The 25,699-nt window shown below is 27.5% G+C and overlaps 1 protein-coding gene across 4 annotated transcripts in view; it reads right to left on the reverse strand.

The window, feature by feature from the left end:
- Positions 1–25,699, reverse strand: part of LOC100207602 (kinesin-like protein KIF13A) — an 83,802-nt gene that overhangs the window by 38,982 nt on the left and 19,121 nt on the right. For all 4 annotated transcript variants that reach the window (XM_065795696.1, XM_065795694.1, XM_065795695.1 and 1 more), the window contains exons 10-21: positions 25,312–25,470; positions 19,989–20,213; positions 16,603–16,776; positions 16,373–16,507; positions 16,250–16,291; positions 13,671–13,765; positions 12,679–12,797; positions 12,447–12,521; positions 12,155–12,211; positions 11,923–12,070; positions 6,510–6,578; positions 248–308 (exon numbers count right to left, since the gene is read on the reverse strand). In XM_065795696.1, coding sequence (XP_065651768.1) covers positions 248–308; positions 6,510–6,578; positions 11,923–12,070; positions 12,155–12,211; positions 12,447–12,521; positions 12,679–12,797; positions 13,671–13,765; positions 16,250–16,291; positions 16,373–16,507; positions 16,603–16,776; positions 19,989–20,213; positions 25,312–25,470 — 1,359 coding nt within the window. The remainder of the gene's footprint in view (positions 1–247; positions 309–6,509; positions 6,579–11,922; positions 12,071–12,154; positions 12,212–12,446; positions 12,522–12,678; positions 12,798–13,670; positions 13,766–16,249; positions 16,292–16,372; positions 16,508–16,602; positions 16,777–19,988; positions 20,214–25,311; positions 25,471–25,699) is intronic.

Raw genomic sequence — 25,699 nt, forward strand, 5'->3', positions numbered from 1 at the left:
ATATTTTACTTTGACACCAGTTTATGCTTGAGTTAACTATTGGTTGATTCGAAAAAATTGTTGTCATGGATTGTTTTGTGAGCCTAAATAAAGTTAGGCTCATTAATGATTCCCTGAATTTTACACAGGTGATCCCATTGTTAGAAAATTTCATCTTAATGGTTTTCTTAGATGAAAAAATAGTTGTTTTTAACACAATTATAATATAATCAGAGTCTTATTATAAGACTCACTAAAAAAGATTTACTTGAAGTGTTACAGCAAATTCAGAATCTTTTTTCATCTCAAAACTCAGTTGATTTGCTTCCCTAAAATAAAAAGTTTTTGGTTTTAATATACATACATATACATATATGGGGAAAGCAGAACAGTATCGATAAAAAATTGATTAAAAAATGGATTAATATGGAAATTTTTTGATTGAAACATTTTTTTGGGATTAATATGGAAAATTAATTTTAGGGAATTAATTCGACAGAAAACAAAAACCGAAATTCATTTAAAAGGAATAATGTCGAAAAATCCCCTTCTCGGTTTTATTCTCTATTTCAGTATATATATTTTTTTCAATGTCTTCTCTTCCAACAAGGCTGCAAGCAACCACTATTAGAGTTGGATGTTACTGGAAGAGAAAAGATAAAGTTTGTAGAATAAGATAATGATTGTCAGACGACTTAAAAGATTGAAAATAATATGAATCAGGAAAGCAAGATGAAGGAAGTGAATTCCAAAGAACTGATGTTGGAGGAAAAAAAACTAGACGAATAAGAGTTTTTGGAACACAGGAACAGTCACAGAAAAAGGATGACACTTAATTGAATGACAAGTAACACAAGAATGAATTTTAGTAGATGGTACAAAAGACACTAGCTATTTAGAGCAGTGCCCATTATAGTATTTATAGAAAGGAGAAAGAGAAGCAACATTCCGATGATGTGATAATGGTTGGAGGTTGGCTGCAAGAGCAGTTCCAATTATGTTTACAATCCATTTTTGCACTTTGTCTAAAAGAGAAAAGGCCCCGTTAGAAGATCCGCCCCAGATATGGCAACAGTTATCCATGCAAGAATGGATTTGAGATTTATAGAGATAAAGAATAGAATCCAGAGTAAGAAAGTGTCTAGCATGATAAAGAGATGCAACCTTAGCAGATGCTAATTTTGCAATGGATTTGATATACAGTTTCCAAGAAAGAGGATTATTTCGGAGAAAAGTATTATTCTGGAAGTTTCCCTTTTTGAACTTATTTAGTTTAGCTGTTTTCGATACTATTATTACTACCCCATATATGTATATATACACACACACATACACACACACATATATATATATGTATATATATATATATACATATATATATATATATATATATATATATATATATATATATATATATATATATATATATATATATATATATATATATATATATATAAACACACACACACATATATATGCATATATATATAAAATATATACTTATACAATATATATGCATAATATATATATATATGCATATATATATATATATAAATATATATATATATATAAATATATATATATATATATATAATATACATTTTTATATATAATATATATAGGCTTTGGCAGGATTGGCTGGCTATAGCCGGTGTAAGTCAGTTTAGACACGCAAAACACTTTTTGTAAAAAAATTTAACATGTTCAAGTTTAACCAGTTCACTTGAGAGTAACATATACAAATAGCTCTGAGAAAAAGAAAAAAACAACTATTATTTTAACTTAACAAGTATCCAAGTCATTTATTAAAAGTTTAACTACAATAGTCTTTTTAAACAATTTGTCACTCTCCCACTTGTTAATATAGAGCTCGCCAAAATTTTTATATTTAAAAGAAGAAGAGAAATGAATGATATATGTGTATATATGTATATATATATATATATATATATATATATATATATATATATATATATATATATGTATATACATATGATATATGTATATATATATATATATATATATATATATATATATATATATATATATATATATATATATATATATATATACATATATATACATATATATATATACATATATATTCATATATATATATTATATATAAATATATATACATACATATATATATACCAGACATGGACTCTATTCCTGACCACGCATTTCTTTCTTTTTTGCGACAACTTAACCACGGCTCTTTAGATTTTTGAAAATGCTTGAAAAACTCGCAAAATAATGTAATAATGCTTTTAACGATTGTATACTATAAAAAAATTTTTTTATTTAAATTATTGAAAGATACTTTATAGTTAACAAGTGCATTTTTTACGATGTAAATGTTTTTAAAACAACTTGTATGGTTAATTTTATAAACAACAAGGAAAACTATTGTTTCAATAAACTTTTTGATGAAACCAGAAATTTAATAGTCAAAAACATTGCAAATATAAAAAAACATTGCAAATTTTTTTTTAAATTAGTTTGCTTTTAATTAACAGGTCTAAAAAACATTAGAAAAGATTAAAGTTTTAAGTTATTAAACCTTAACATAAATAACATCTCATAAATAAAAATTTTGACAAAATTTAAAAATTATTATTTTAAGAACTAATAAGTTTTATTATTTAATATTTCAACTGTTAATATGTTAGTATACGTAGTTTGTAAATATATTAAAATAATTATTTCAAATACCATATTTAGCAATATTATAAAGATTTTTTGAAAGATGTTTTATTTGAGTAAGGAAAATTTCTTTATTCATCTTTGAATAACAATATCTAATTCTTGCTTCAAGCTCTTCCAAATTCTCAGCCCTCCAATTATTCTCATACACTAGCCATTTTAAATCACCCCAAAAGTTTTCAATTGGTCTTGCTTCTGGAACGTTAGCTGGGTTTATATCTTTGGGTACAACTTTGATTTTTTTCAATTTTAAAAAGGCGATGACCGACTTTGTGTAATGTGATCAAGCTAGATCAGGCCAGAAGATAAACTCATTGTCTTTTTTATAATATTCTGATACTAGAGGAAGTAAAGTTTTTTCTAGTATCTCTTTATAAGTGTAATGGTTGATTGCCTGCTTACTGTGATGAATATAAAGAGGGCTTATTCCACGGGGGCTGATGAAACTAAGAAACTAAGAGCTTGTCCTCGTACTTTTTACGCAAATTGTATCTTACTTGGTCAGAACATTGAGAAGGATCAGCGACATAAAGCCTATCATTACCAGCTATTGTTTAAGGTAAAATAGCTTTCATCATCCATAACAAAGTCCAAGTTTTTTTAATTTTCGTACAATTTACGACATTTAGGACACATAGCTTTCGTCTGCTGATGGCTACGATCTGGACAGTTTGTTTATTTAAAAGTTCGAATGTTAGTCATTGTTTTTAATACTTGTGAAATTCGAGTTTGACTACAGTTAAAAACTTAAGCTACTTTCTTTTGGGAGCACCCTTACTTATTTTCAAAAAATGCAGCAATCTTTGGAATATTTTCTTTAGCAGCTACCTTAGCGATTCGACCACTTCCAACTTTTCTTTTTAGAGATCCATTCTCCAATTTTATGATGTTATCGTAAGCAATTGATCTGGGTAAACCCCATTTCATAAACTGCTTAGCAACAAATGTTTTACCTTTTTCTTGATTTTTTTGGAAAAAAATTTCCATAATTTTTTTGAGGTCCTTTATTTTGACCACTTTATTTTCAATATTTGAATAATATTTTAAATTAAATTTAAATAGGTTATATAATCCTCTTTCAAATAAGTATAAGGGTTTTTTGCGTGCATGAGATTACATAATTAATGCAATTAAATTTGTCTGAAATTTTATTTATAGGGTGTTATAAACATAAATAAAAATAACTTTCTAATAGAGTTTTAGTTTTCTTCGAGTTAGATTAGTTAAGTATTTTTATTTTTTTAAATTTCTTTTAAAGATTTCTTTCGTTTTTCATAGTTTAGCTTGTTTGTAATTTTCTTTCTATTGTTGGGTTTTTCAGCGCATTTTCAAATAACTAAAAACCTGTGGTCAAGCTTTCGAAAAAAATAATAGCGAGCGTGGTCAGGAATAGAGTTTGATCGCACGCCTTTCCTGTCCATGTCTGATATATACATATATATATAAATATATATATATATATAAATAAATATATATGTAAATAAATTATTGCGCATTCTCTATAGTTTAAGTATGAAGAGGTCCTTGTATTATTTGGTAAGTTACATTGAACTCTTTCGCAAATTATAATTGAGCATATAATATTTTATTAGTGTCTGCCTTTTTCATCTTCTATAATCGCTTTTTGCTTCTTTTGAAATAAAATATATTAACAATAACAGTTCAATTGAAAACTTATTAACAGTTTCTTTAATTTGTTATGTAATTAATATTGACGTTAAGGCTTTTCTTATTTCAGTTGCTGAGTAGAAGACGTGTCATTCAAGAAGAGCTCTTCTAACACAGAGAAGAACAAGGAAACCTGGACAAAGAACTTAGTCCAGTTTCAAGCCCCATCAAGAAAAGGCAACATAGCAATTTATGTAGCACCCTTGAGCAATTGGAGTTGCATGCCCCTGAAAAATCATGTCATTTGGACCCTTCAAATTTCTTGAATCCACTACCAAAAGAACGGAGAGAGAGGATCAGTTTAATTGCTGTAGAGCTTAAAGACCTATGGAGCAAAACATTGAACTTCCCCCATGTATTTGATCAAGCCATTTGTGCAAAACTAGCAAAACTTCTGAAAGACTACAAGCGCTGCAGAAAAAAACAAATCTTTGATTCATTGAATGAACTGTTTGACATGACCAAGATGAAAGGCGAATGGCTGTGCAAAGAGGATGAGAACCTCTACAAATTGCAAATTGGAAGCAAAGGTCACGTTGGTTATTCAACTGGCAAACCTGCTAGTGCTAATACCATCCACCCATCCAAGCGAAAGAGGGCAATGGAAGCGACTGTGTCCACACTTACCAGCTTAGCGCTACCTGATTATTCCAAAAGTAACACGGACTCATCCGAGAACAGTATAGACAGTCCTTGGGAGGATGACAATCAATGAGCAAAAGGAAGCATAACCCAACAGGCATTGCAAGACGTCTTGTTAGATGCTCAAAGCTGTCGTCCCACGGAGCAGCAGTGGTGTGCCGCCAGCTTTCTGGTGAAGACATTGAAATCCCAACCCTATGTCAATCAGCAATCCGCAAGGCTATCTACACGAGAGCTGCTCAGGTGAAGAAACACTTGGTGAGCACGCTTCATTTGGAGAAGTGGAGTATACACTTTGACAGCAAACACATTGAGGGCTTTGAATATCAGGTCGTGGTCCTCAAGAATGAATCTAAAGAAATTAAGTTGACTGCGCTAAAATTGAAAGATGGGAAAGCTCAAACAATCGCAAAAGAACTCCAAGATGTGTTAGAGGAGTTCAACCTGTGGGGATTAGTTGTGATGATTGTTGCCGACAACAAACGTGAATACCGGCAAGAAGACAGGCATTGTTGTTTGGCTGCAGCAAATGTTTGAAGAGAAAGGTTACCCCAAACCCAAGTTCATCAGCACCATGTGCTAGACTGCATTCTTCGCGTTGTCATGGACGATAAGCTCCATGGGTCGACTAAATGATGAAACATCGAGTATTTCTTTGTGCAGGATTTGATGAGCAATTACAATAAATTGAAAGCAGCCTTCAGCAACGGTAAAACTAAGATTAAGTAAACAGGCGGCTGGAGAGATGACATGAAGTTTCTCTACCACCTCACTTGTGTCTTCTGCCACTTAACTGAGAGGGATGAGATCCCCTTTGTGAATTTCAAACAGATCCCAAACATCAGCAATGCATGCTGGAACTCATGTGCCATTCTAGCCCTTCTTGCGTTTATTCTGCCAGAAACCCAAATCAGGTTGCGTAAAATTTGTTCATTCATTTCTTACTCATGGACTGACCATTGGTTCAGCAGTCAATTGTTCCACGTTGAAGATTTTGAAGAACTATCTGAAGCTCTGAATGACTACCCAAAAGCTCTCAATAGCTTGAAAACCCACTGGAAAACAGATGACTCTCCAATCAACATTGCTCGAAACAACCAGTGCTGTGAGCGTGCCATCAAAGTTATGCAAAATTTGCATGACTCCTGCTGCAACAAGGACAACCTCCCATTGAGATTCATCCTCACTAATAACTTTATCGTGAATATTTGACTTCCTTGTGTGTTTGATGATCCAATATACATGTATATATACATGTGACTCTACAGCTTGTGTTCATATTTGTATCTGCTTACAGTGACTTCAAAATTTGGCCAAAAAGGTAATGAATAAAATTCTTAATAATCATTTTGTGCATGAGGTTTTTTTATCAAATTGCCTTGAATGTAATATTTTATTTAATCTTAAATGAAAGCTCATCAAATTATAATACAGGGAAACGAGGTTGTATAAAAGTCATCACCCTAATATATATATATACATATAAATTAACTTTTAGCATAACAAAAAAATACCTGACAAGCACATTGGCTCTTATAACTTCTTCTCTTAACCTCCTAACACTTTCTTCATAAAACAACTGGCTAAAAATTAAGTTTTAAAAATATTTATATTACAGTTACTATTTATTTTATATTATTTTATTACTTAAAAGTAATAACTCAAATATTTTAATTATATAAAGATTTAAATTAAATAGTTATTAGTAAATTAGAAAATGATTTATTATAATTAAAAATAAATGGATAACTGTGCATATATATATATATATATATATATATATATATATATATATATATATATATATATATATATATATAAATATATATATAAATATATATATATACACATATATATATATGTATATAGATAAATATATATATATATATATATATATATATATATATATATATATATAATATATATATATATATATATATATATATATATATATATATATCTATATATATATCTATATCTTTATCTATTTATATATATATATATATATATATATATATATATATATATATATATATATATATATATATATATATATATATATATATATATATATATATATATATATATGTAGACAATTCCACGCTCAAGTGAGTTATTTCAATAAAATAAATAAATTCAAACAAAATAATTGCTACAGAAAATGTTTGACGTTTACCATTTAACGTCGTTTCATTAGTTACTAGGCTTTGAAAGAGCGCGTTCTCGAAATGCACGCGGTCATTGGAGAAAGATCAAAATATTGTAAAGTTATGTGAATTTTTAAAAAACGTTTACTAATAATTTTTTTGAAGAAATAATATTTAAGTTTACAAAAAAGGGTTTACAACATTTTTTTTAACTTTTCTGTGTTAGCAGTATGTTTATTATTAGAACTGCATGTTTTTAATAATTTTTTTTATTATTATAAGTTAATTTTTTTTCAAACATCTCCTAGCTGATATAAATTTTTTTAAAGTCATAAGATTATTGTATAATATATTTTAAATGACAGTTTGTTATATATAAAAATTATTTGTATGTGCTATTAAGAGTAGAAAAAAATTATTTAGGAAAGATCACAATCTTCAGGATTCATTTAAGATTTTTTTTTACTACTTTCAATTAAAAGTAAAGTTTAAATGGATGATATAAGGCTAGAAGCAGATATTAGTTAGGATATTAATAGGCAAGTTAATCGTCGCAGAAATGAAAGAAATAGGCTTAGGCGAGATAAAATTAATAACCAACATAATGCTAGAAATGCTGCTAGATACAAAAGAATGCATTGTAAAGCAAAAAGCAATACTACTCCAGATTATAATTATTTAGGCGAAACGAATTATATTTGTCAGCATTATGGTGCTAAGAAATTTCATGATGAAACACATTTTTTATGTTGCCATAATAGAAAGGTAGTTTTGTTGCAACCTTCACCTTCTTTACTTGAAGGACAAGTTAAACGTGGCTATAATCTCCCTTCACATAATGAAGTTGCAGTTGTATTTGTGGGTGAAGATGGTGCACCACCTGGATCCAGGGAAGTTGTTACTTACCCAAGAGGTCATTCTCTTAAAACTATATCAAGTATGTCTGCCAACAAAAAATTCTATGGTTTATCCTCTCTATTTTTTCCAAGGGGTGATGCTGGTTGGCTTAATCAATTGGTTCAAAACCTTATGAACCACATAAAGTGAAAAGTCATTTCTGGACAACAGACACTTTTCCCTTGAACATTGTGGGGACACCAGATTTTTTATATTGACCTAACTTTGTTTCACATTGTCATAGGACAACAGTCTTTATACCTCAGTAGATACTGAAAAAGCTAAAAAGGTCTCATACATAACTCATTTTCACAAAAAACTGGACAACTGACCTTTGTCTTCTGAGGTACAGATACTAAGATTTAAAGTTTATTTTAGTTTATAGTTTTGGTTTAGTTATTAGTTATTTTTTGTTTACTTTTAGTTAGTTTTAGCTTCAGTTATCTTTTTTCTTACTTTAGACAACTTTATGGAGGAAATGAGGGGAATAGGTAAAAAAAAAATTATAATCATATTTATTTATATATAAATATTATTTTATCGATTACTCTGAGGTATATTTTTTGTCTTTAGTGTCTGGTAGAAGCATAACTGGTAGGGCTATGTTTTAAATTTTATATATTTTGTATGGAGAAATATGTGCAATAAGTGAAAGAATTATTTAATACAAATATGACATTTTTAAACTGTTCGCATTTTACTCATATTTTTATTAAAATTAAATTTTTCACAAGTTTAACCCTTTTTAATTTACTCTAATTTTTTTTTTTTTCTTAATTATTTTTAGCATCCACTTCATCCTGTGAAAATGGCGAGGTTATGCTTTATATTTCGATTAAATAAAATTGCAAATAATTTTCATTATAGCTTTTGTAATTTTAGATTTGTTAACATTTGAGTAGTACAGAAATTATCGCTCCTAACACCCAGGGCCTTTCTTGGAGAGGTCCTTCAATAAGTGGTGTAGTAATGGCGGTATGGATGAGCCATTCTTCAAATGGAAGGCTCATCTATACCGGGGTGAGTTAATTTATGTTAATTTTACTGATGGTTTAATTTTTTCAATTTGAAGGCGTTTTTCTAAAACGGTTTAGTTAAGGTTTACAACTTTAAATTGTGGAAAACAGCAATTATAAATTAATTATGTAACAGACCGACCATAACCCATATTACGGGTTGCTTTCTGCTAGTTTTGATTAATAATGTTACTTGTGTTATTTTTTTGTTTTGTTTTAAATTTCTAATTAGAGTCATGCTTCATACTTTCTATATAAAGGTAGCTAAACTACATTTTGATAAAAGCGTAAAACTGTCCCCGTAAGTAACGATAACTAATTTGATTTAAGATAAATAAATAAACAGCTAAAACAATGTTTTGAATAATTTTATACAGATAATTAACTATTTAATTTAAAAACCCAGTTTGTGTAGGTTAACTATTTAGCTTGAAATACTCAACTGGAAACAACAGTTTTAATGCAATGTTTTTTTGCGTCTTGTAAGTAATACAGCATATAATCAACTATAATTCCTGTATTTTAAAATAAAACTAAAAAACTCCTGTAACACACACACACACATATATATATATATATATATATATATATATATATATATATATATAAATATATATATATATATATATATATATATATATATATATATATATATATATATATATATATATATATATATATATATATATATATATATATATATATATATATATGTATATCAGGATCGCATAGGTGTTGAATTAATGTATTTTAAAATAAAACTAAAACACTCCTGTAACATCCATACATATATATATATATATACATATACATATACATATATATATATATATATATATATATATATATATATATATATATATATATATATATATATATATATATATATATATATATATATATATATATATGTATGTATGTTACAGGAGTTTTTTAGTTTTATTTTAAAATACATTAATTCATTAATTATATTTATGAATATAAAATATTTAGATAAAACAGAACAAATAAAACCAACAACCGACTCCCCAGATAACTCAGTACCTGTACAAGAAATCAAACTAACTATTGCTCGAGTGTACCCAAAATACCTGCCCTGAAGATACTCCTATCTAATAATATGCGCCTATATCTCAGTTTGGTCTAAAAATGCACAACATGAAGCATCATATCAGACCATAGTCCATTGGACACTATTATTCAAGTTATAGAGGATTGGAGTCATGCTAAAGATAATAATAAATCAATTTTTGCAATATTCTTTGATTTTGAAATAGCATTTGATCTTATTGATCATGACAAGTTGCAACTAAAGTTAATGAATATTCTACCTAACTGGCTCACATCTTGGATCGTAGCTTACTTAATTGTCGCCAAAGAGTATAATCAAGTAATCACTCCACTGATTGAAAATATATACAAGCCGGGGTACTTCAGAGTAGTGTTTTTGGCAAAAAATATGCTGACAACATTTGTGACCTACATTTTCTACAATAAGGTTGCTGCCAATTTACCTCCATCCATTGCTGAGGATGTTGCATATTAGTCTGTGGCCAATGGAATGAAACTCAACAGCTCAAAATGTAAAGTCATTAGAATCAATGCCCGGTGCTCAAACATTCATGCCCTACCATCTCCCATACTCAATAAAACTGAACTTGAAATTGTATACAGCTATAAATACCTGGGAATCCTGCTCAATGAGAATCTTTATTGGGATGAACAAAGGATAAAAGTGCACAACACTATAAAATCAGTGCCATTTCTACTCAAGCGCCTTGAGCAAATCAGAAACACTCAGCTTAACCTTCTACAAGTCTACAGATCTTACAGTATTAGCCACATGATATATAGTGCCCCAGTTTTTACCTCTTGCAGTCTTGCAGCAAATTAAGAGATACAACATTTCCAAAAAAATGCCTTACACATCATGGGAGTTAATGCGACCAACTCGGGCCGTTTCAATATTTGTTTTGACATTGAAGAATTACTAGACAAGACCTGTATTAATATCCTTTAAAAGATCCTTGCTGACACAAACCATCTGATAACCACTAAATTACCTCACACCAATAGCAGAAATCCCAACAGATTCCCATTTGCTCTAAATACCGCAATCACTACTACCTAACAGCAATCCTTTATTCAAAAATACCTACATATTCTTTGTGATGGTGTCAGTGAGCTCTACCTCCCACAAAACATTGGCAGCTCTGCTGCCTTTTCAACACATAAATGATTAGTTCTTTATCCTATGTTCTTAGCCAACTTTTACTCATTACTTAACAACAGATAAAGTTGTACAATTCATTGTTTGTAATGCTAATAAATTTCAAATAAAGATTTATAAAATTAAATTAATTTAAATATATATATATATATATATATATATATATATATATATATATATATATATATATATATATATATATATATATATATATATATATATATATATTACCCATATATATATATATATATATTACCCATATATATATATATATATGGGTAATATTTATACCATGTATTGGTAACTCCATGTAAAAGAGGGACAAAAATATAAATTTTAAACAGTGGTACCTATCAATTAAACTTAAAAATATTTACAGTTTGAGCTTCCAAATCTAAATTGTTCAAAAGTTATTACGTTTTCAAATTCAACCTAATATGCCCTATTTTTTTCTATATCCACCATTATGAATTTTATAGTGGTACTTTTTATTGAATAATTTAAGGTCTTGGGACAAAAAATGATACCTGGCTATTTTTTAGGATGCCTGAATTTTAAGGGTGCTTAAAAATTTTCAAAATTTATAGGAATAATACTAAATATAATAAAACATTTCAAAACATAAACTAAATTTAACCTGTCATAAATAGTTGGAGTATTTAAAAAACGATCTTCAGACACATAGCCAGAACTTGCTCTGCCTGTCATTAATGATTCTGGCGTTTTCTCTCGTCTCAATTCTTCTAACTTTTGTTCATACATTTCTTTTTGCTGATCAAGTGCTCCTTTACAGTAACAAAAGTTATAAAAAAAAATGAATTTAAAACAAATAACAAAGAAAAAGAATTCAAAATTACAACTTTAAAAACCTTGTTTCTCAACTTCATGCTGATGTTCAAGTTGCTGTATGATTACTTGAATGGGTTCTAAATAAAACAAGTTTGACAAGTTTTCAAAAATAGTTATAAAAAAATAACATCTATAATATAACATCTTATAAATCGCTAAAAGCTAAAATTTGTTTCATGGACAAATTTTGTATTTATAACATTACAAGAATTTTTTAAACAGCAAAAAATATAAAAAATACATATTACAGCTATTTAAGTTCAAATCATTATAATTGACCATTTGAAATTTCAAAAATCACTTTCAACAAACCTCCTAAAGAGTCAAACTCATTCAAAAGAAGTTCATTTTGAGCAAAATCAAAATCCATTTGTACTTCAGGTTCGCCTTAAATAATAATAATTAAAAAAAAAAAAACCAACTTGAGATGCAACTATAACAGAGTTCTATTTTGAAATTCCTGATATTATTTAGGAATAGACAAAGATGACTAGAAATAAAGACAAACACACACACAAAAACAGATTGTTTATAAAAACTATACCAGCAGGAGAAGGAGCATGAGGACAGTTTATCCTGAAAAAGTGATGATTTCCCCATAAAATACGATCACCATGTCGAATTTGGGTTCGTTCTTTCACAACTTGACCATTTACACATGTACTATAGTATTTAAAAACAGACTAAATTTATACATGTACACGTAGTATTTAAAAACTAAATTGTCAAAAAACAAAAATCTTAGAAAAATAAAATTTTTTTATCACAAATTTGTAAAATGTCAGTTTCACTTGAACTTTTAGAATTTTTAAAAATCTATAAAAAATGTCATATATGTATTTCATATATTAACTATATTTATTGGAATTTTCTTTTTTTTTTTTTGGTTCATCTCTCGGTTAAATTAAGTACTTAAATATTGGTTTTCAGAGAATATTTGTAAATAATGTAATTTTTTTTTATATAACAGTTTTTCTGTGTTCATGATTTTCTGTAAAGAAATTTAATGTAATCATAGTTTTAAAATACAATTAAAACACATAAGCAACTGTGACCAACACCTTTTTTTTTCTTTTTTTTTTATATGTACAAAACTTTAATTGGTTAACAAAGAAAGGTTAGTAAACTTTGTTTGGTTAACAAAGAAAGATAGTAAACCTCTTTTTTTGTGTTAACAGGTTAAACAAGGTATATTTTTTTATTTAAATTTTGTTTCTATATTTTAATTTTGGTTAGATTTTGATATCAAATTATTAAGTATTAGCTGGTTATATCAAACTCTCTAATTTAAGTTTTAAGTCTATGAGTTAAGGTGTGGGTTATCTATTTGAACTACCTGAGATATAACTCCATAAATTAAAGTGTAACTCCAGGAACTGCATTGCAATGCCATGAGTTGAATTGCAACATCCTTTTTAATGGCCTCAATGACAATATATTATATAAAGTCTTTTATTGGTATACTGTAAACTCAACAGGAGTGTTACAAACTAATTTTTAAATAGAGTGTTACAAAATAATTTTTAAAATATTTACCGAGCTCCTTCAAGAGGCTGCAAGTAGGTTATTTCATCTTCAATATCAATTATGCAATGCTCAGAAGCAATACCAAGTCCATTCAAAACAATGTCCTATATAAAAAATTATCAATTGTATATTTAACTATTTATAATTTAATTAACTTTTTATGTAAATAATATAGTAACAACTGTTGTTAAGGATGAGTGAGGATTTTCATAATAGTTTAAAAATATGTTGTTTTTTTTGTGTGTAACATGATAATTAAGATGATTTCTAAGCATTTCCTAAGATAAAAAGGTTCATGATGATTAAAGATTACAAAGACAATCATTCTTTGATATAAAGTTTTAAGAGATGCTAGTTGAGGCAAGTGGTCATAAATGGAAACAGGTGGCTATGGGTAAAAATAAGTGATTCTGTATGAAAAAGGTGGTCATGATATAAAGCAAAGGTGATAAATGATGTAAACAGGTTAAATGTAAATAAGTAAATAGACTTATACAGAATGAAAACAATTGAAATGTGGTGTACACAGGTAATACAAAATATAAACAGGTACACTCACCTGTTGAATAAACAGAGGGAAAGGGTCCTAATAAATTGGAGGGTTGGTTCTAAAAATATGAAAACATCTAAAGATTATTTATCTTTCTCTTTCACGAACTAATTTTTTCAAAATCTTAGTTTTAATAAAATTAACTAAAAGTAATAAATTTAAAACTCAACTCACAAAAGAAATTCCATTTGTAAAGAAAATTCTTTTAAACAAAAACATTTCTTTTTTAAAATAAAGAACAAAGTTTTCTAGTTGGTTTCACAAATTTTAATCTATGATGCTCATATTTTATCTATGATAATCATTTTTAATGTAATGAATTAGTTTTTCATTTACCATTTTTGAGAAAAGGAAAAAATTACATTTTAAAGTAAAAATTTTGCAAAACTATTTTACATTTCTTCAAAACTAATTAATAGGGAGGTTCTAATAAGTTCCAGGAGAGATGAGAAAGAAAGAGGGTCAAAAAAAACTAAACAAATTGATAAAAATCCCCCCTCCCTCCATTTATTTGACAAGTAAGAGATGTATTGAAAAAAACAGATAACATTGGATCAGTGGTGGACACTAATAAATCAAAAAATAAAAATTTGACAAATCATTTTTTTATGTGTTTTTACTTTTACGCAAGCGTAACAACAGCATCAAAATTGCATTTTTCCTTCATTTTTTATGAACAAAGTGTGCATTTTCATATCAAAAAATCATATGCAAAGATTAAGTAAGTCTGTTCTGTTTTGTTTAAAGAAAGAAAAATTTGTATTGCAAAATTTTATACTGAGAGTTATATTGAAAACAAAAATGTCTTGAATTAAGTAAATAAGTGGTATCTATTTTTAAAATACACTCTAACAAATTTTCGTGAAGTCTTGCATACAATCTTTTATTATGCAAAAAGAATACCTTTTAAAATAGATAATCCAAATGAAAAAAAGCTCTAAACTTTTGCAAGCATAATTTATTTTAAAGATTCAAATTTTGTTTTTTCAATCACTATACTTGTTGAATTTCATTTTATGTTTTTTTTTATGTTTGAATGTTTAATTTCAGTTTTTTTAAGATTATGATTTCATTTCAAAAAATATTCCAGTAAGAATATTTTTTAACTTGATTGTGCGGTTCCTGTGAATATGTGAATTAAAACTTATGAGATTCAAAAGTTTACTAGTAATTAGGGATTATTATTGTTTTATCGGATTATTATAGTTTATAGTAATTATTGTTATAGTAATTACCATTTACAGTATTTATCATTAGTTTAACGACCAGCTGTTAGTGCAAAGAGCATTTCTTTAATTTAACGATTTAACTTTAACGGAGTCAACTTTAAATTAGCGTCAGATCTGTTAGCAAAGTTAAATTTTACATTAACTGTGTTCACCACTGCATTGGGTGTATAAAAGTGGTATTAGAAATAAACATGATGAGTGTAAACAGGTGGTATTGGCCATAAATAGGTTGTATTGAGTATAAACAGATTATATGAGACATAAACAGGTGGAATAAACAAATGGAAAGAAGGAAACAGATGAATTATAAGTTAACTTTTTTATTTCATACTAGAATAATGGTTTTAATGTAGATTTCTAACCTGTGTGTATTTATATATGTGTATTATATGCGTATAATTTTAGTTTGGCAAGATTCAAAAAATTATGGAATCTTCAATCCCATGAAGAATAGGAAAAGATAATACTTGTGGAGTCTGTAAATAGGGTTTTTCATTTTAACTATATTATACTAAATATTATATTATATATGCATATATTACTATATACTATATATTACTAAATATATATACTATATATTACTAAATATATATACTATAGATTACTAAATATATATATATATATATATATATATATATATATATATATATATATATATATATATATATATATATATATATATATACATATATATATATATATGTGTATTATTTATTACTAAATAGATTTACTATATATTATAAAATATAACATTATATATGCATATATTGTTTATATAAGCATACATTATATTACTAAATATTTAAAACCTGTGTTACTGGAGCATCAGAGCGGCCAATTTTTGTGTGACTCTAGATGAAAATAACAATCAAATTAAAACTCTGAAAAAAAGAAATAACATATAACATAATAAAAGTTCAAAACTAAGTTACCAGCAAATAGTAAACAAGCATTTCATTTAATGATGGATCAGCATTCAAGTTTACGAGATAATATCGACCCTTCTCTACAGCTATGCCTGAGTCCTGTATACTAATTCCCATTTTTTCCAAGATTTTATGACGCTCCTAGAAAATGTTTAAAAAATTTAATTTTTTAAATAAAGTTAAATTGAAAAATTAAAAATCATTTATTTTTAATTGGTTCTTATTTTACAGCTTACTTGTTGAATATATTCTGTTTGTTTTTCTTTTTGCTCCCAAGTAAGTGATGCCTGCTCCATCAGTTTCTTACTTTCATCAAGCTGTTCTTGCAGTACTTCCTTTTCGCTACGAATACCTCGAGATAATAGCTGTAATTTTAATCGTTCCACTTCCTCACGCAATTCTCGAATGAGCTTAATTGAAATTAATAATTTTATTGTTTATTAAGACCAATTAGTTTACAAAAATTTATAATTTATATATTAAATTTTAATTATAAACATAATAAAATAATTTATAACAATTATAAACTATAATTAATTATTATAATGATAAAGTATAGTTTTTAACTATAATTATACTGTAATTGCATACTAAATTTATAATAAATTTAGCATTATGTGTATATGTATATATATATATATATATATATATATATATATATATATATATATATATATATATATATGTGTGTGTGTATCTATATATGTGTGTGTGTGTATATACATATATGTGTGTATATACATATGCGGTAGTGGTGTAGTGGTAAGAGCGCTCGCTTTGTAAGCGAGAGGTTCGGAGTTCGACTCCCATTACGTCCCTTGAAGTACCGCGCTCAACTTAGTTTCTCTGCGCAGCGGCCTTGCTCGGCAAGGTTCGTGTTTCGGAGTTAAAGAGTTGAGAGAGGGTTGCACCACGAATAACAACTAAAAAAAATAAAAAAACACAAAAAAATGAGTAGCCTCCTCGACTGTAGTGACCCCCCTCGGGCCTTGGGGAGGTGAATAATCTAAAAAAAAAAAAAATGTATATATATATATATATATATAAATATAAATATAAATATAAATATAAATATATATATATATATATATATATATATATAAATATAAATATAAATATAAATATATATATATATATATATATATATATATATATATATATATATATATATATATATATATATAATGGGTGATGCGGAAGTTATTGGACAAAATAAAAACGTCAATAATTTATTTATAAATAAAAAAACAAACTACTATTACATTTTTTTTAAATAAAGCATTTATTTTTTAATAAAAATATAAAATTTTTTATATGAAAAACACCACCATCTGCAATTGATCTCAATTTTGCTCTGATGCTCATATGCGACTGTAAAAAGTTTAAATCAATTTCTTGTAGTTTTAGTTTAATGCGATCAATCAAAACTTGCTCTGTTGAAGCTTGCCTATCTCCCCCGTAAACCTTCTGTGCCAAATGTCCCCAAAAATTTTCAATTGGTCGTGCTTGAGGCACATTTGGGGGATTGGATTCTTTATCAACGTAATAGACATATTGGTCCATCCAATTTAGAGAATCTTTAGAATAATGAGAACTTGCTAAATCTGGCCAAAATAAATAGTTAAAGTCTCCATGGTACTTGTGAATAAATGGAAGAAGTCGTTTTTCTAAACATTCATTAATATAGATTGATGAATTGATCACTACAGCCTTGGAAGTGCGAAACAATGGCTCGGACATACCACGGTCAGATATGGCTATCCACATTAATAATTTTTTTGGAAATTTCTCTTTTCCTATAAAACGAACACTTTCTGGGCATGTCTTTTTGTTGTTTGTGTAGTATCCAGAATTTCCAGGCATGTTATCCCCTGCAAAACAAAAGTATTTTTCGTCATCAAAGACTAGAAGCGATTTTGTGTTATAGAGTTGGTTAACTAGTTTCCTGCTTCTTTTCTTTGCCTTTATTTGTTGTTCTATAGTGTACTTTGAAATCTTTTCACATTTTCTATATTTAATATTCATTTTTTTTAACTGACGACCAATTTTCGATTGATTTACACTGAATTTAATACCTATTTTTCTCTGACTGACCCCTTTTCGATTGTTGACAAGTCTCGTTAATTCGGCTTTCTTTTCTCTAGTCCAGGATATCGGACTACCAGGGTGCTTTCTATCAGAAAACGATTGAACAGTTTCAAGTCTTTTTAGGTTATCATATATTGTACTTCGAGCAAATCCTTCCTTTTCAAAATAATTTACGATTTTTTTTTTTTATATATATTAGGTTTATTTACAAAAAACATTTTTAGTCGCTTTCGAAAAGATTCTCGTTCAGCTGCATTTAACCTCATTTTAAATAATTGTGTTTCAAATAATAAAGTTTATATTTTATAGATGTTTATGCCTACGCATAAAACCACAAAAACTAATTATTATGCTCAAATAATGAAATTAGGATTTGTCCGATAACTTCCGCATCACCCGTTACATATGTATTCATATATATATATATATTCATATTAATGCTAAATTTATTATAAATTTAGTATGCAATTACAGTATAATTATAGTTAAAAACTATACTTTATCATTATCACTCATGTGATGCCTGTGGTCGCATGCCTTATATGACCATGCATACAATATTTCTTATTTACAACTTGACCAGTTTTTTTTTGCATATCTTGATAATCAGCGCGTTTTAAAAATGTACTGAAAAAATTAAACTAATTTAAAGACAAAATTAAAAATAAACAAACAATAAACTGAAAAAAAAAATGAATTTAACAAATGATAAAATAAATAAGGGAGACCCCAGAGAAAATAAAAGCGTAAAAATAATTAGTAGTTGAAACCTAATAATTAATTGAATTTAAAATTAATTTCATAGTTTAAAGTTAATATTTTTTCCTACACCATTATGTTAGTGTAGCACTTAGGTTGATTAATTGATGAGGGTTCAAATTCTACCAATGAAAATTTTTCAGTGAATCTGATATTTTTCTTAAAAGTAAAAAAAGTCTGAAAATTCTTATACCGATGTCCCCAAATAAATCTGGATATGTCACTGATAACACAATTATTCTAATAATTAAACTCGATTTGAAAGAAAAATTAAATTGTCTATTGTCTAATGTCTATTTAATATTCTACAGAAAGATTTTTATTTTTAATGCCTAATATTATTTTAAGTTTATTTTATTCTGTGACAATCTGGCAAATGAATATGCTAAAATTGTAAACTATATAGCTATAGAGCTTTATATAACTATATATAAACAATAATACATTATTATCAATATTTTATTATACATGTATTATATATTATATGCTCTTTTTCTTTTTTTAAATTTTGGCATATAACAATAAGTATTTTTATTCTGTATTTGTACTACCTGGATTAACATCTGTTTTATACAAATAATGTTTAAAACATAATAGTCTTATAAAAGAACTTTTTTTGTTGCAGTAAACTTGGTAGTTTTTTTGTAAAATTTTTGCGACCTGGTAACTAGCTTTGCGATCTGGTAAACTTGGGTTAATTTGCCTCTTGTATTATATTTAAATTATAATATTTTTTTAAAACAACAACAAAAAAAAAGAAAAAAGAAAGTATTACTATTGCATTTGGATCTTCATTTACAACAGCATGATTTTCAATTCGCTTTGCCCTATCCGCATATCGTAAAGTAGACATGGTCTCATCATAATTATCACCTGATGGACTTAATGTTGCAATCATAACTGTTCGAGAATTACCACCTAGATTATCTTTTAACAACCAAGTAAGCACTGAATCACGATAAGGAACAAAGTTTACTTTTTTTACATTCTTTCCTGCAGCCTAAATAAAATTAAACTCTGGATATATATAAAAATATAATTAAGAGGCAATGGCACCCAGATCTAAGCATATAGTTAAAGTAGAGTAATCTACCTAATTGGTGTGAAAAAAATAGTTAAATATATGTAAGAGCCAAAACCAGATATGTTTTGACACTGCTGGTGCAGTAAACCCAGATATATTTTAGTAATACTGGTGCTTAAAAAAGTTTCTTTTTAAAAGTATTTTAACAATATTTTGTAATAAAATGAAACGTTTTCTCAAAAAGGTTATGCAAAACTCAGTTTGATAACAACAAGATGTATTAAAAAAAACTTCAAAACTTATGCTAACTGTTTTTATTTTAAAATATAGTCTAGTATTAAATTCTTGAATTATTTTTTTTAAAGATTTTAATAGTTCGGGTATTGAATTGTAACATTTTTTATAAAATTTGTTTTAATATAAAACAAATGTTTTGTTAAGTTAAATATTTTTTAAACGCTTTTACTTAATAAGACCAACATTTACTTATTTACTACTTTTTGTTAAGAGTTTTTGTTCCGTTAAGCATACTCATTTGCTAAAATTAGCTAAACATTTATTTTTAATAAAAAAAAAAACTGTAAAATTGTAATAAGGTGTGTTCGTTTTTTGTTTTTTTTTAAAAAAAATATTATTAACCTCCTTAAGGCCAAGAAGGCCACTATAGTCAGAGACTACTTTATTGTGTTTACAACCCTTTCTCCTCTCTCAATTCTTTAGCTCTGAAACATGAACTTGACAAACAAGGTTGCTGCACATAGAAACAAGTTAAGTGCAGTATTACCAGAGACATGGTGATCGAACTCGGAATTTCTTGCCTTTGAAGTGAAAGCTCTAATATTACATTATTACCATACTAAACTTAATATAAAACTATTACTGGCTTAAATAAATCTGCAGAGGTATTATTATAAGTTTTTTTTTTCATCTGCATCAAGAATATGTTAATCTATCAGCTCCCAGTACATTATGTCATCATCGCATTTTAAACAGAGTTCTATGGCTTGTGATAGATGCAGTACTTATTAGTCTAACTTATTCTTCAAATATTTCACACCCGTTCGTTTCTGAAATCACCACAAAGTATGAAGATTTGAGGAAAAATTTATTTTCTCAAATGGATAGACCAAAATTATTAGATGTGTATTTGGGGTAGCATGATGACATGAAATTCTTGTATCATTTGTCACAAGTGTTCATATATTATAAGAAGAATCATGAACTCCCCAATGCTCATTTTCAAAAACTTTCAGCAGTGAGTAATGCTCAATGGAACTCCCTTTGACACATAGTGATCAATTCACAGAAGTATGCAGCTTTATTGCAGCGCTTTGAAATGAGATATGGTTCTCAGACTAACGTGACTGGAAATCAGCAATGGAATCATTGAGACCAAGATTTTATTTGTGTCCAAAACCTGTAAAGTGTTTTGATAAACATTGGAACCAGGAAGGTTCTGCAATAATTGGCATATAAAGGAGCATTTGTTGTGCAGAGAGAGCCACTTACATGATGCAAGACCTTTTTCCTATGTGTAAGACTGCTGCTATTAGACTTCAACTAGTATTAATTGATTAGGTTTTTGTGCAAAAAAAATTAACTTTTACTGTTATAATTATCATTTAATGGCCCTACCCAAACTCTTTAGCATCAAAGAGAGTCATACTAACATTTTTGAATCTTTAAATATATATATATATATATATATATATATATATATATATATATATATATATATATATATATATATATATATATATATATAAATATATATATCTAAATATATATATATATAAATATATATATATATATTATTATAAAAATTAGTTACAGCTGCATGCCAAATATTCTATCAATAAATAATTCACACAACGCAACAAACTCACCGCTAATGATATAAATTGCAATAGCATTAAGAAAACTGCATGCCTGTTAAATAACCAATGTCTGTCAAAAAATGTTGCATATAAAGCCACTTTAGCATCACCTAATCCCAGTCTTACAGAAAAATCTTACATTGGTATTAGTTAAAATGCATTCAAGCTCAGATTTGCAAACCACCTTAAATCATTTAAAGCAACCAGGTAAAGGAATGATACAGAACTTTCCAAGGAAATCTGGAAACATAAAGACGCATGTAACATGCCTATAATTAAGTGTTATATCTTATATAACACTTAATTATAAGCATATAATTAATCTAAAAAAATCTCATAATCAATCTACAAAAAAGTGTAACCTTTGCATCAATGAAAAATATTTTATTATGACTTTTGATAGTCAATTATTACTTAACAAAAAAAGTAAATTGGTTTCTGCTTGTAGGCATCGGAAAAATTTTTTACTATCTAACTTTGATTCCGGCGATTAGCAAATATCGGATCACGTATACTTGACGTCAGATGCTGTTGCAATGTTAAATTTGTATTTTTTATAACGGTTTTTATTTTATATTTGAATAATATGGCTGATGATTGCCGAATGGCATGAAACTTTAAGTTCCATTACAAAGTTGTATTTTTTCATTTAAAATATTTTAATATTGTATATATTATATATATTGTATATTATATATATTGTATATTATATATATTGTATATTATATATATTGTATATTATATATATTGTATATTATATATATTGTATATTATATATATTATATATCATATATATATATCATATATATATATATATATATATATATATATATATATATATATATATATATATACATATATATATACATATATATACATATATATATTAGGATGATATTCACGTTGTAATAGAAAACTGCCTGTGTTACTTTATCACCTAGGATCATGTGTACCAAAAATTAGACTAATAAGGGTTGCCATGTTTTATAAGAAAAATTAACTAAATGTTAGTAATTATATTGCAAGAATAATAATATACAAAATAAATAATAATGAATAGAAATAACCCTCTGTAAACTATATTTTGTACAATGTTTTATTGATAACATGTTGCTTTTTGTTCAGCTTAGAAAATAATAATATGGCAACCACCAGATCTTCTGCTGAGGTTGGCTTGTTGGTAAACCTAAAATGATTCTGTCGAAGACAGATTTTTTGTAGGTTAAAAAGAATATCAATTCAAAGAATTGACAATGCGGAGAGACAGTTTAAAAAATATTTTAACAATTATATGCTGCTAAAAAAACACAGAGGATAAAAATTAGACAGCTGTCAAGTGAAAGAAGGAATTTTTAACCTTGAAAAACTTTTTGATATATCAATCAAGAATGCATCGGAAGTTATTAAAAACAATGAAGATAAAGCATTCTTACCCCAACAGTAAGAAGATCCCTTAAGGAGTAGTATGGAAGGAATTGATCAGAATTTAAAGCATGTGAACAAGTTTGAGAAACTAAAATAAAAATGAGGCATCAAAGCAGTAAAGCCGAATTGATGGATAAAACTGAACTTGTTCCTTCTCCATCAGCAGTGGACATAGTGAGTGCTAGTAGGTCTAGTTCTTGGATAATGATGAATATCAGATTTCTTCCACTTCCAGCACAAGTAGTTCAACGAAAAAGAAGATAAAAGTTCTATCAGGTATGTTGTACCATCTCTTTGATCGGTTTAGTATTTCTGATCACTGTGTACTCTTTGTGGTTGGAACAGTGGCTCAAGCTCTTGGTCACTCAGTCAAAGATTTATTACTGTTGTACAGCACAATTCGAAGAACAAGACTATTGGTTCGTGAAGCCATGACTACGGCTGACAAGGACAATATCTCTCCTAATGATCCAATTGGATAATTGCTGGGTGTTATAAAAATTGGTCATTGTGCGGGTGAGCAAGAGGCTGATGCTTGTATGAAGGCTTTTTATGGCACTTAAACATGGATAGTTTTAAAATGAAGCTTTATTAGCTAAATGAGCACCATTCAATGATGCCAAGCTTTTTCAACAGATTCAAGAATATCCAAATAGTACAATTGCAACTACTGAAGCAAATGTTTTTCATCACCACCTCTGGTATTTTTCTGAACATTTAGTATGATTGGCTTACCTTAATTCCTGTGTTGACAACAGCATCAAAAAAAGATATGGAAAACAATCTAAAACAGCAGCCAAGGCAGAAATCTCTTAAAAGACTTGATGCTGCCACATTCGATTGTTATAATCTATTGTCTTCTTTCATCACGCAATGCACTTCACAATCCGATTTTAAAGAAAAAGCCTTTAAAAAAGCTGAACTATTTTTAATAAAAGTATCTTCAGAGAAGGAAATGGATTCAACATATCTTGAAATGAAGCATAAGCTTTTCAAATGAAGGTCATTAAGGATTGCACAGAACCAGGCATAGCACTTATAACATCCTGACTATTGATAATAGATAATTAATTTTTAGGTTGCCTAGTGCAAGTAGTAGTATATAGTACATAAAAAATATTGTACTAAATACTTATTTAGCAATATTATTTTTAAACAAAAAACATCGAAAGTCCACATAATATAAGGTGTATTTATGCAAAATTTAAGTGTATATATGTAAATAAAAAAAGATCTTTATATTATCATGTATAATATTGTGTACTTTAAAGAGTGGTCAATAGATAAACCAGAGCTATATAGTATATGTTACTTTTTCTGAAGGCTGAATAAGCACAAATTTAATAAGTACGAGCTGGCATAAGTGTGAAGCATTACAAAAACTGGAATAAGTGCAAATTGGCGTATGTGCAAATCAACATAAGTGCGCCAAAAGAATTTGCAATCAGGGGCTATTCCAGACTGATTTTTTTTGATAGCGTTGACTGTATTTGGGCACCGCCCAAATTAAAATTTGACGACTTTTTTTATTTATTTTTTTTCGGCAAATATTGTTTTTTTTGCAAAAGAAAAATGCTGATTTTCCGCTAAAGCTCGCCAGAACGAGGGGGTACTGGCGCCCAAATTTTTTTCCTAGAATAGGCCCTGATATATATATATATATATATATATATATATATATATATATATATATATATATATACACACACAATTAAAATTCATGTGTTTTTTTATCAGTGGCACAAATAAACAATAGTATTTTAGGGAGTCACCTGATCAGCTAGAGCAGATATAACCAGACCAAGTGTACTTAGAGATTTGTTTATATTACCACCTTCTTTTAATCGATCACCAGTTGCATTTGTTTTTGATGCTCTTTCAGAACCTGCTAGGTCAACCAAACTGATCTTGCTAACTCTCTCCCCAGTAGCCTAAACATAAAATCAAATATTTTATGTTTAACTAATTTCTGTTGCATTAAATAATTTGTAATTAATTCGAATAATATATAAAACAAAAACTATGAAAAATATTGTACACAAACCAAAAACTTCAGTAAAAATATTGTTTTTCTAATTTGAGCACACCATTAAAATTTACAAAACTTTTGTAAATTTTTTAAATTTTAATGGTGTGCTGGCTTTTTTTAAGTTGTGTTCT

This window comes from Hydra vulgaris, chromosome 04 (assembly GCF_038396675.1).
Source record: "Hydra vulgaris chromosome 04, alternate assembly HydraT2T_AEP".
Taxonomy (NCBI): domain Eukaryota; kingdom Metazoa; phylum Cnidaria; class Hydrozoa; order Anthoathecata; family Hydridae; genus Hydra; species Hydra vulgaris.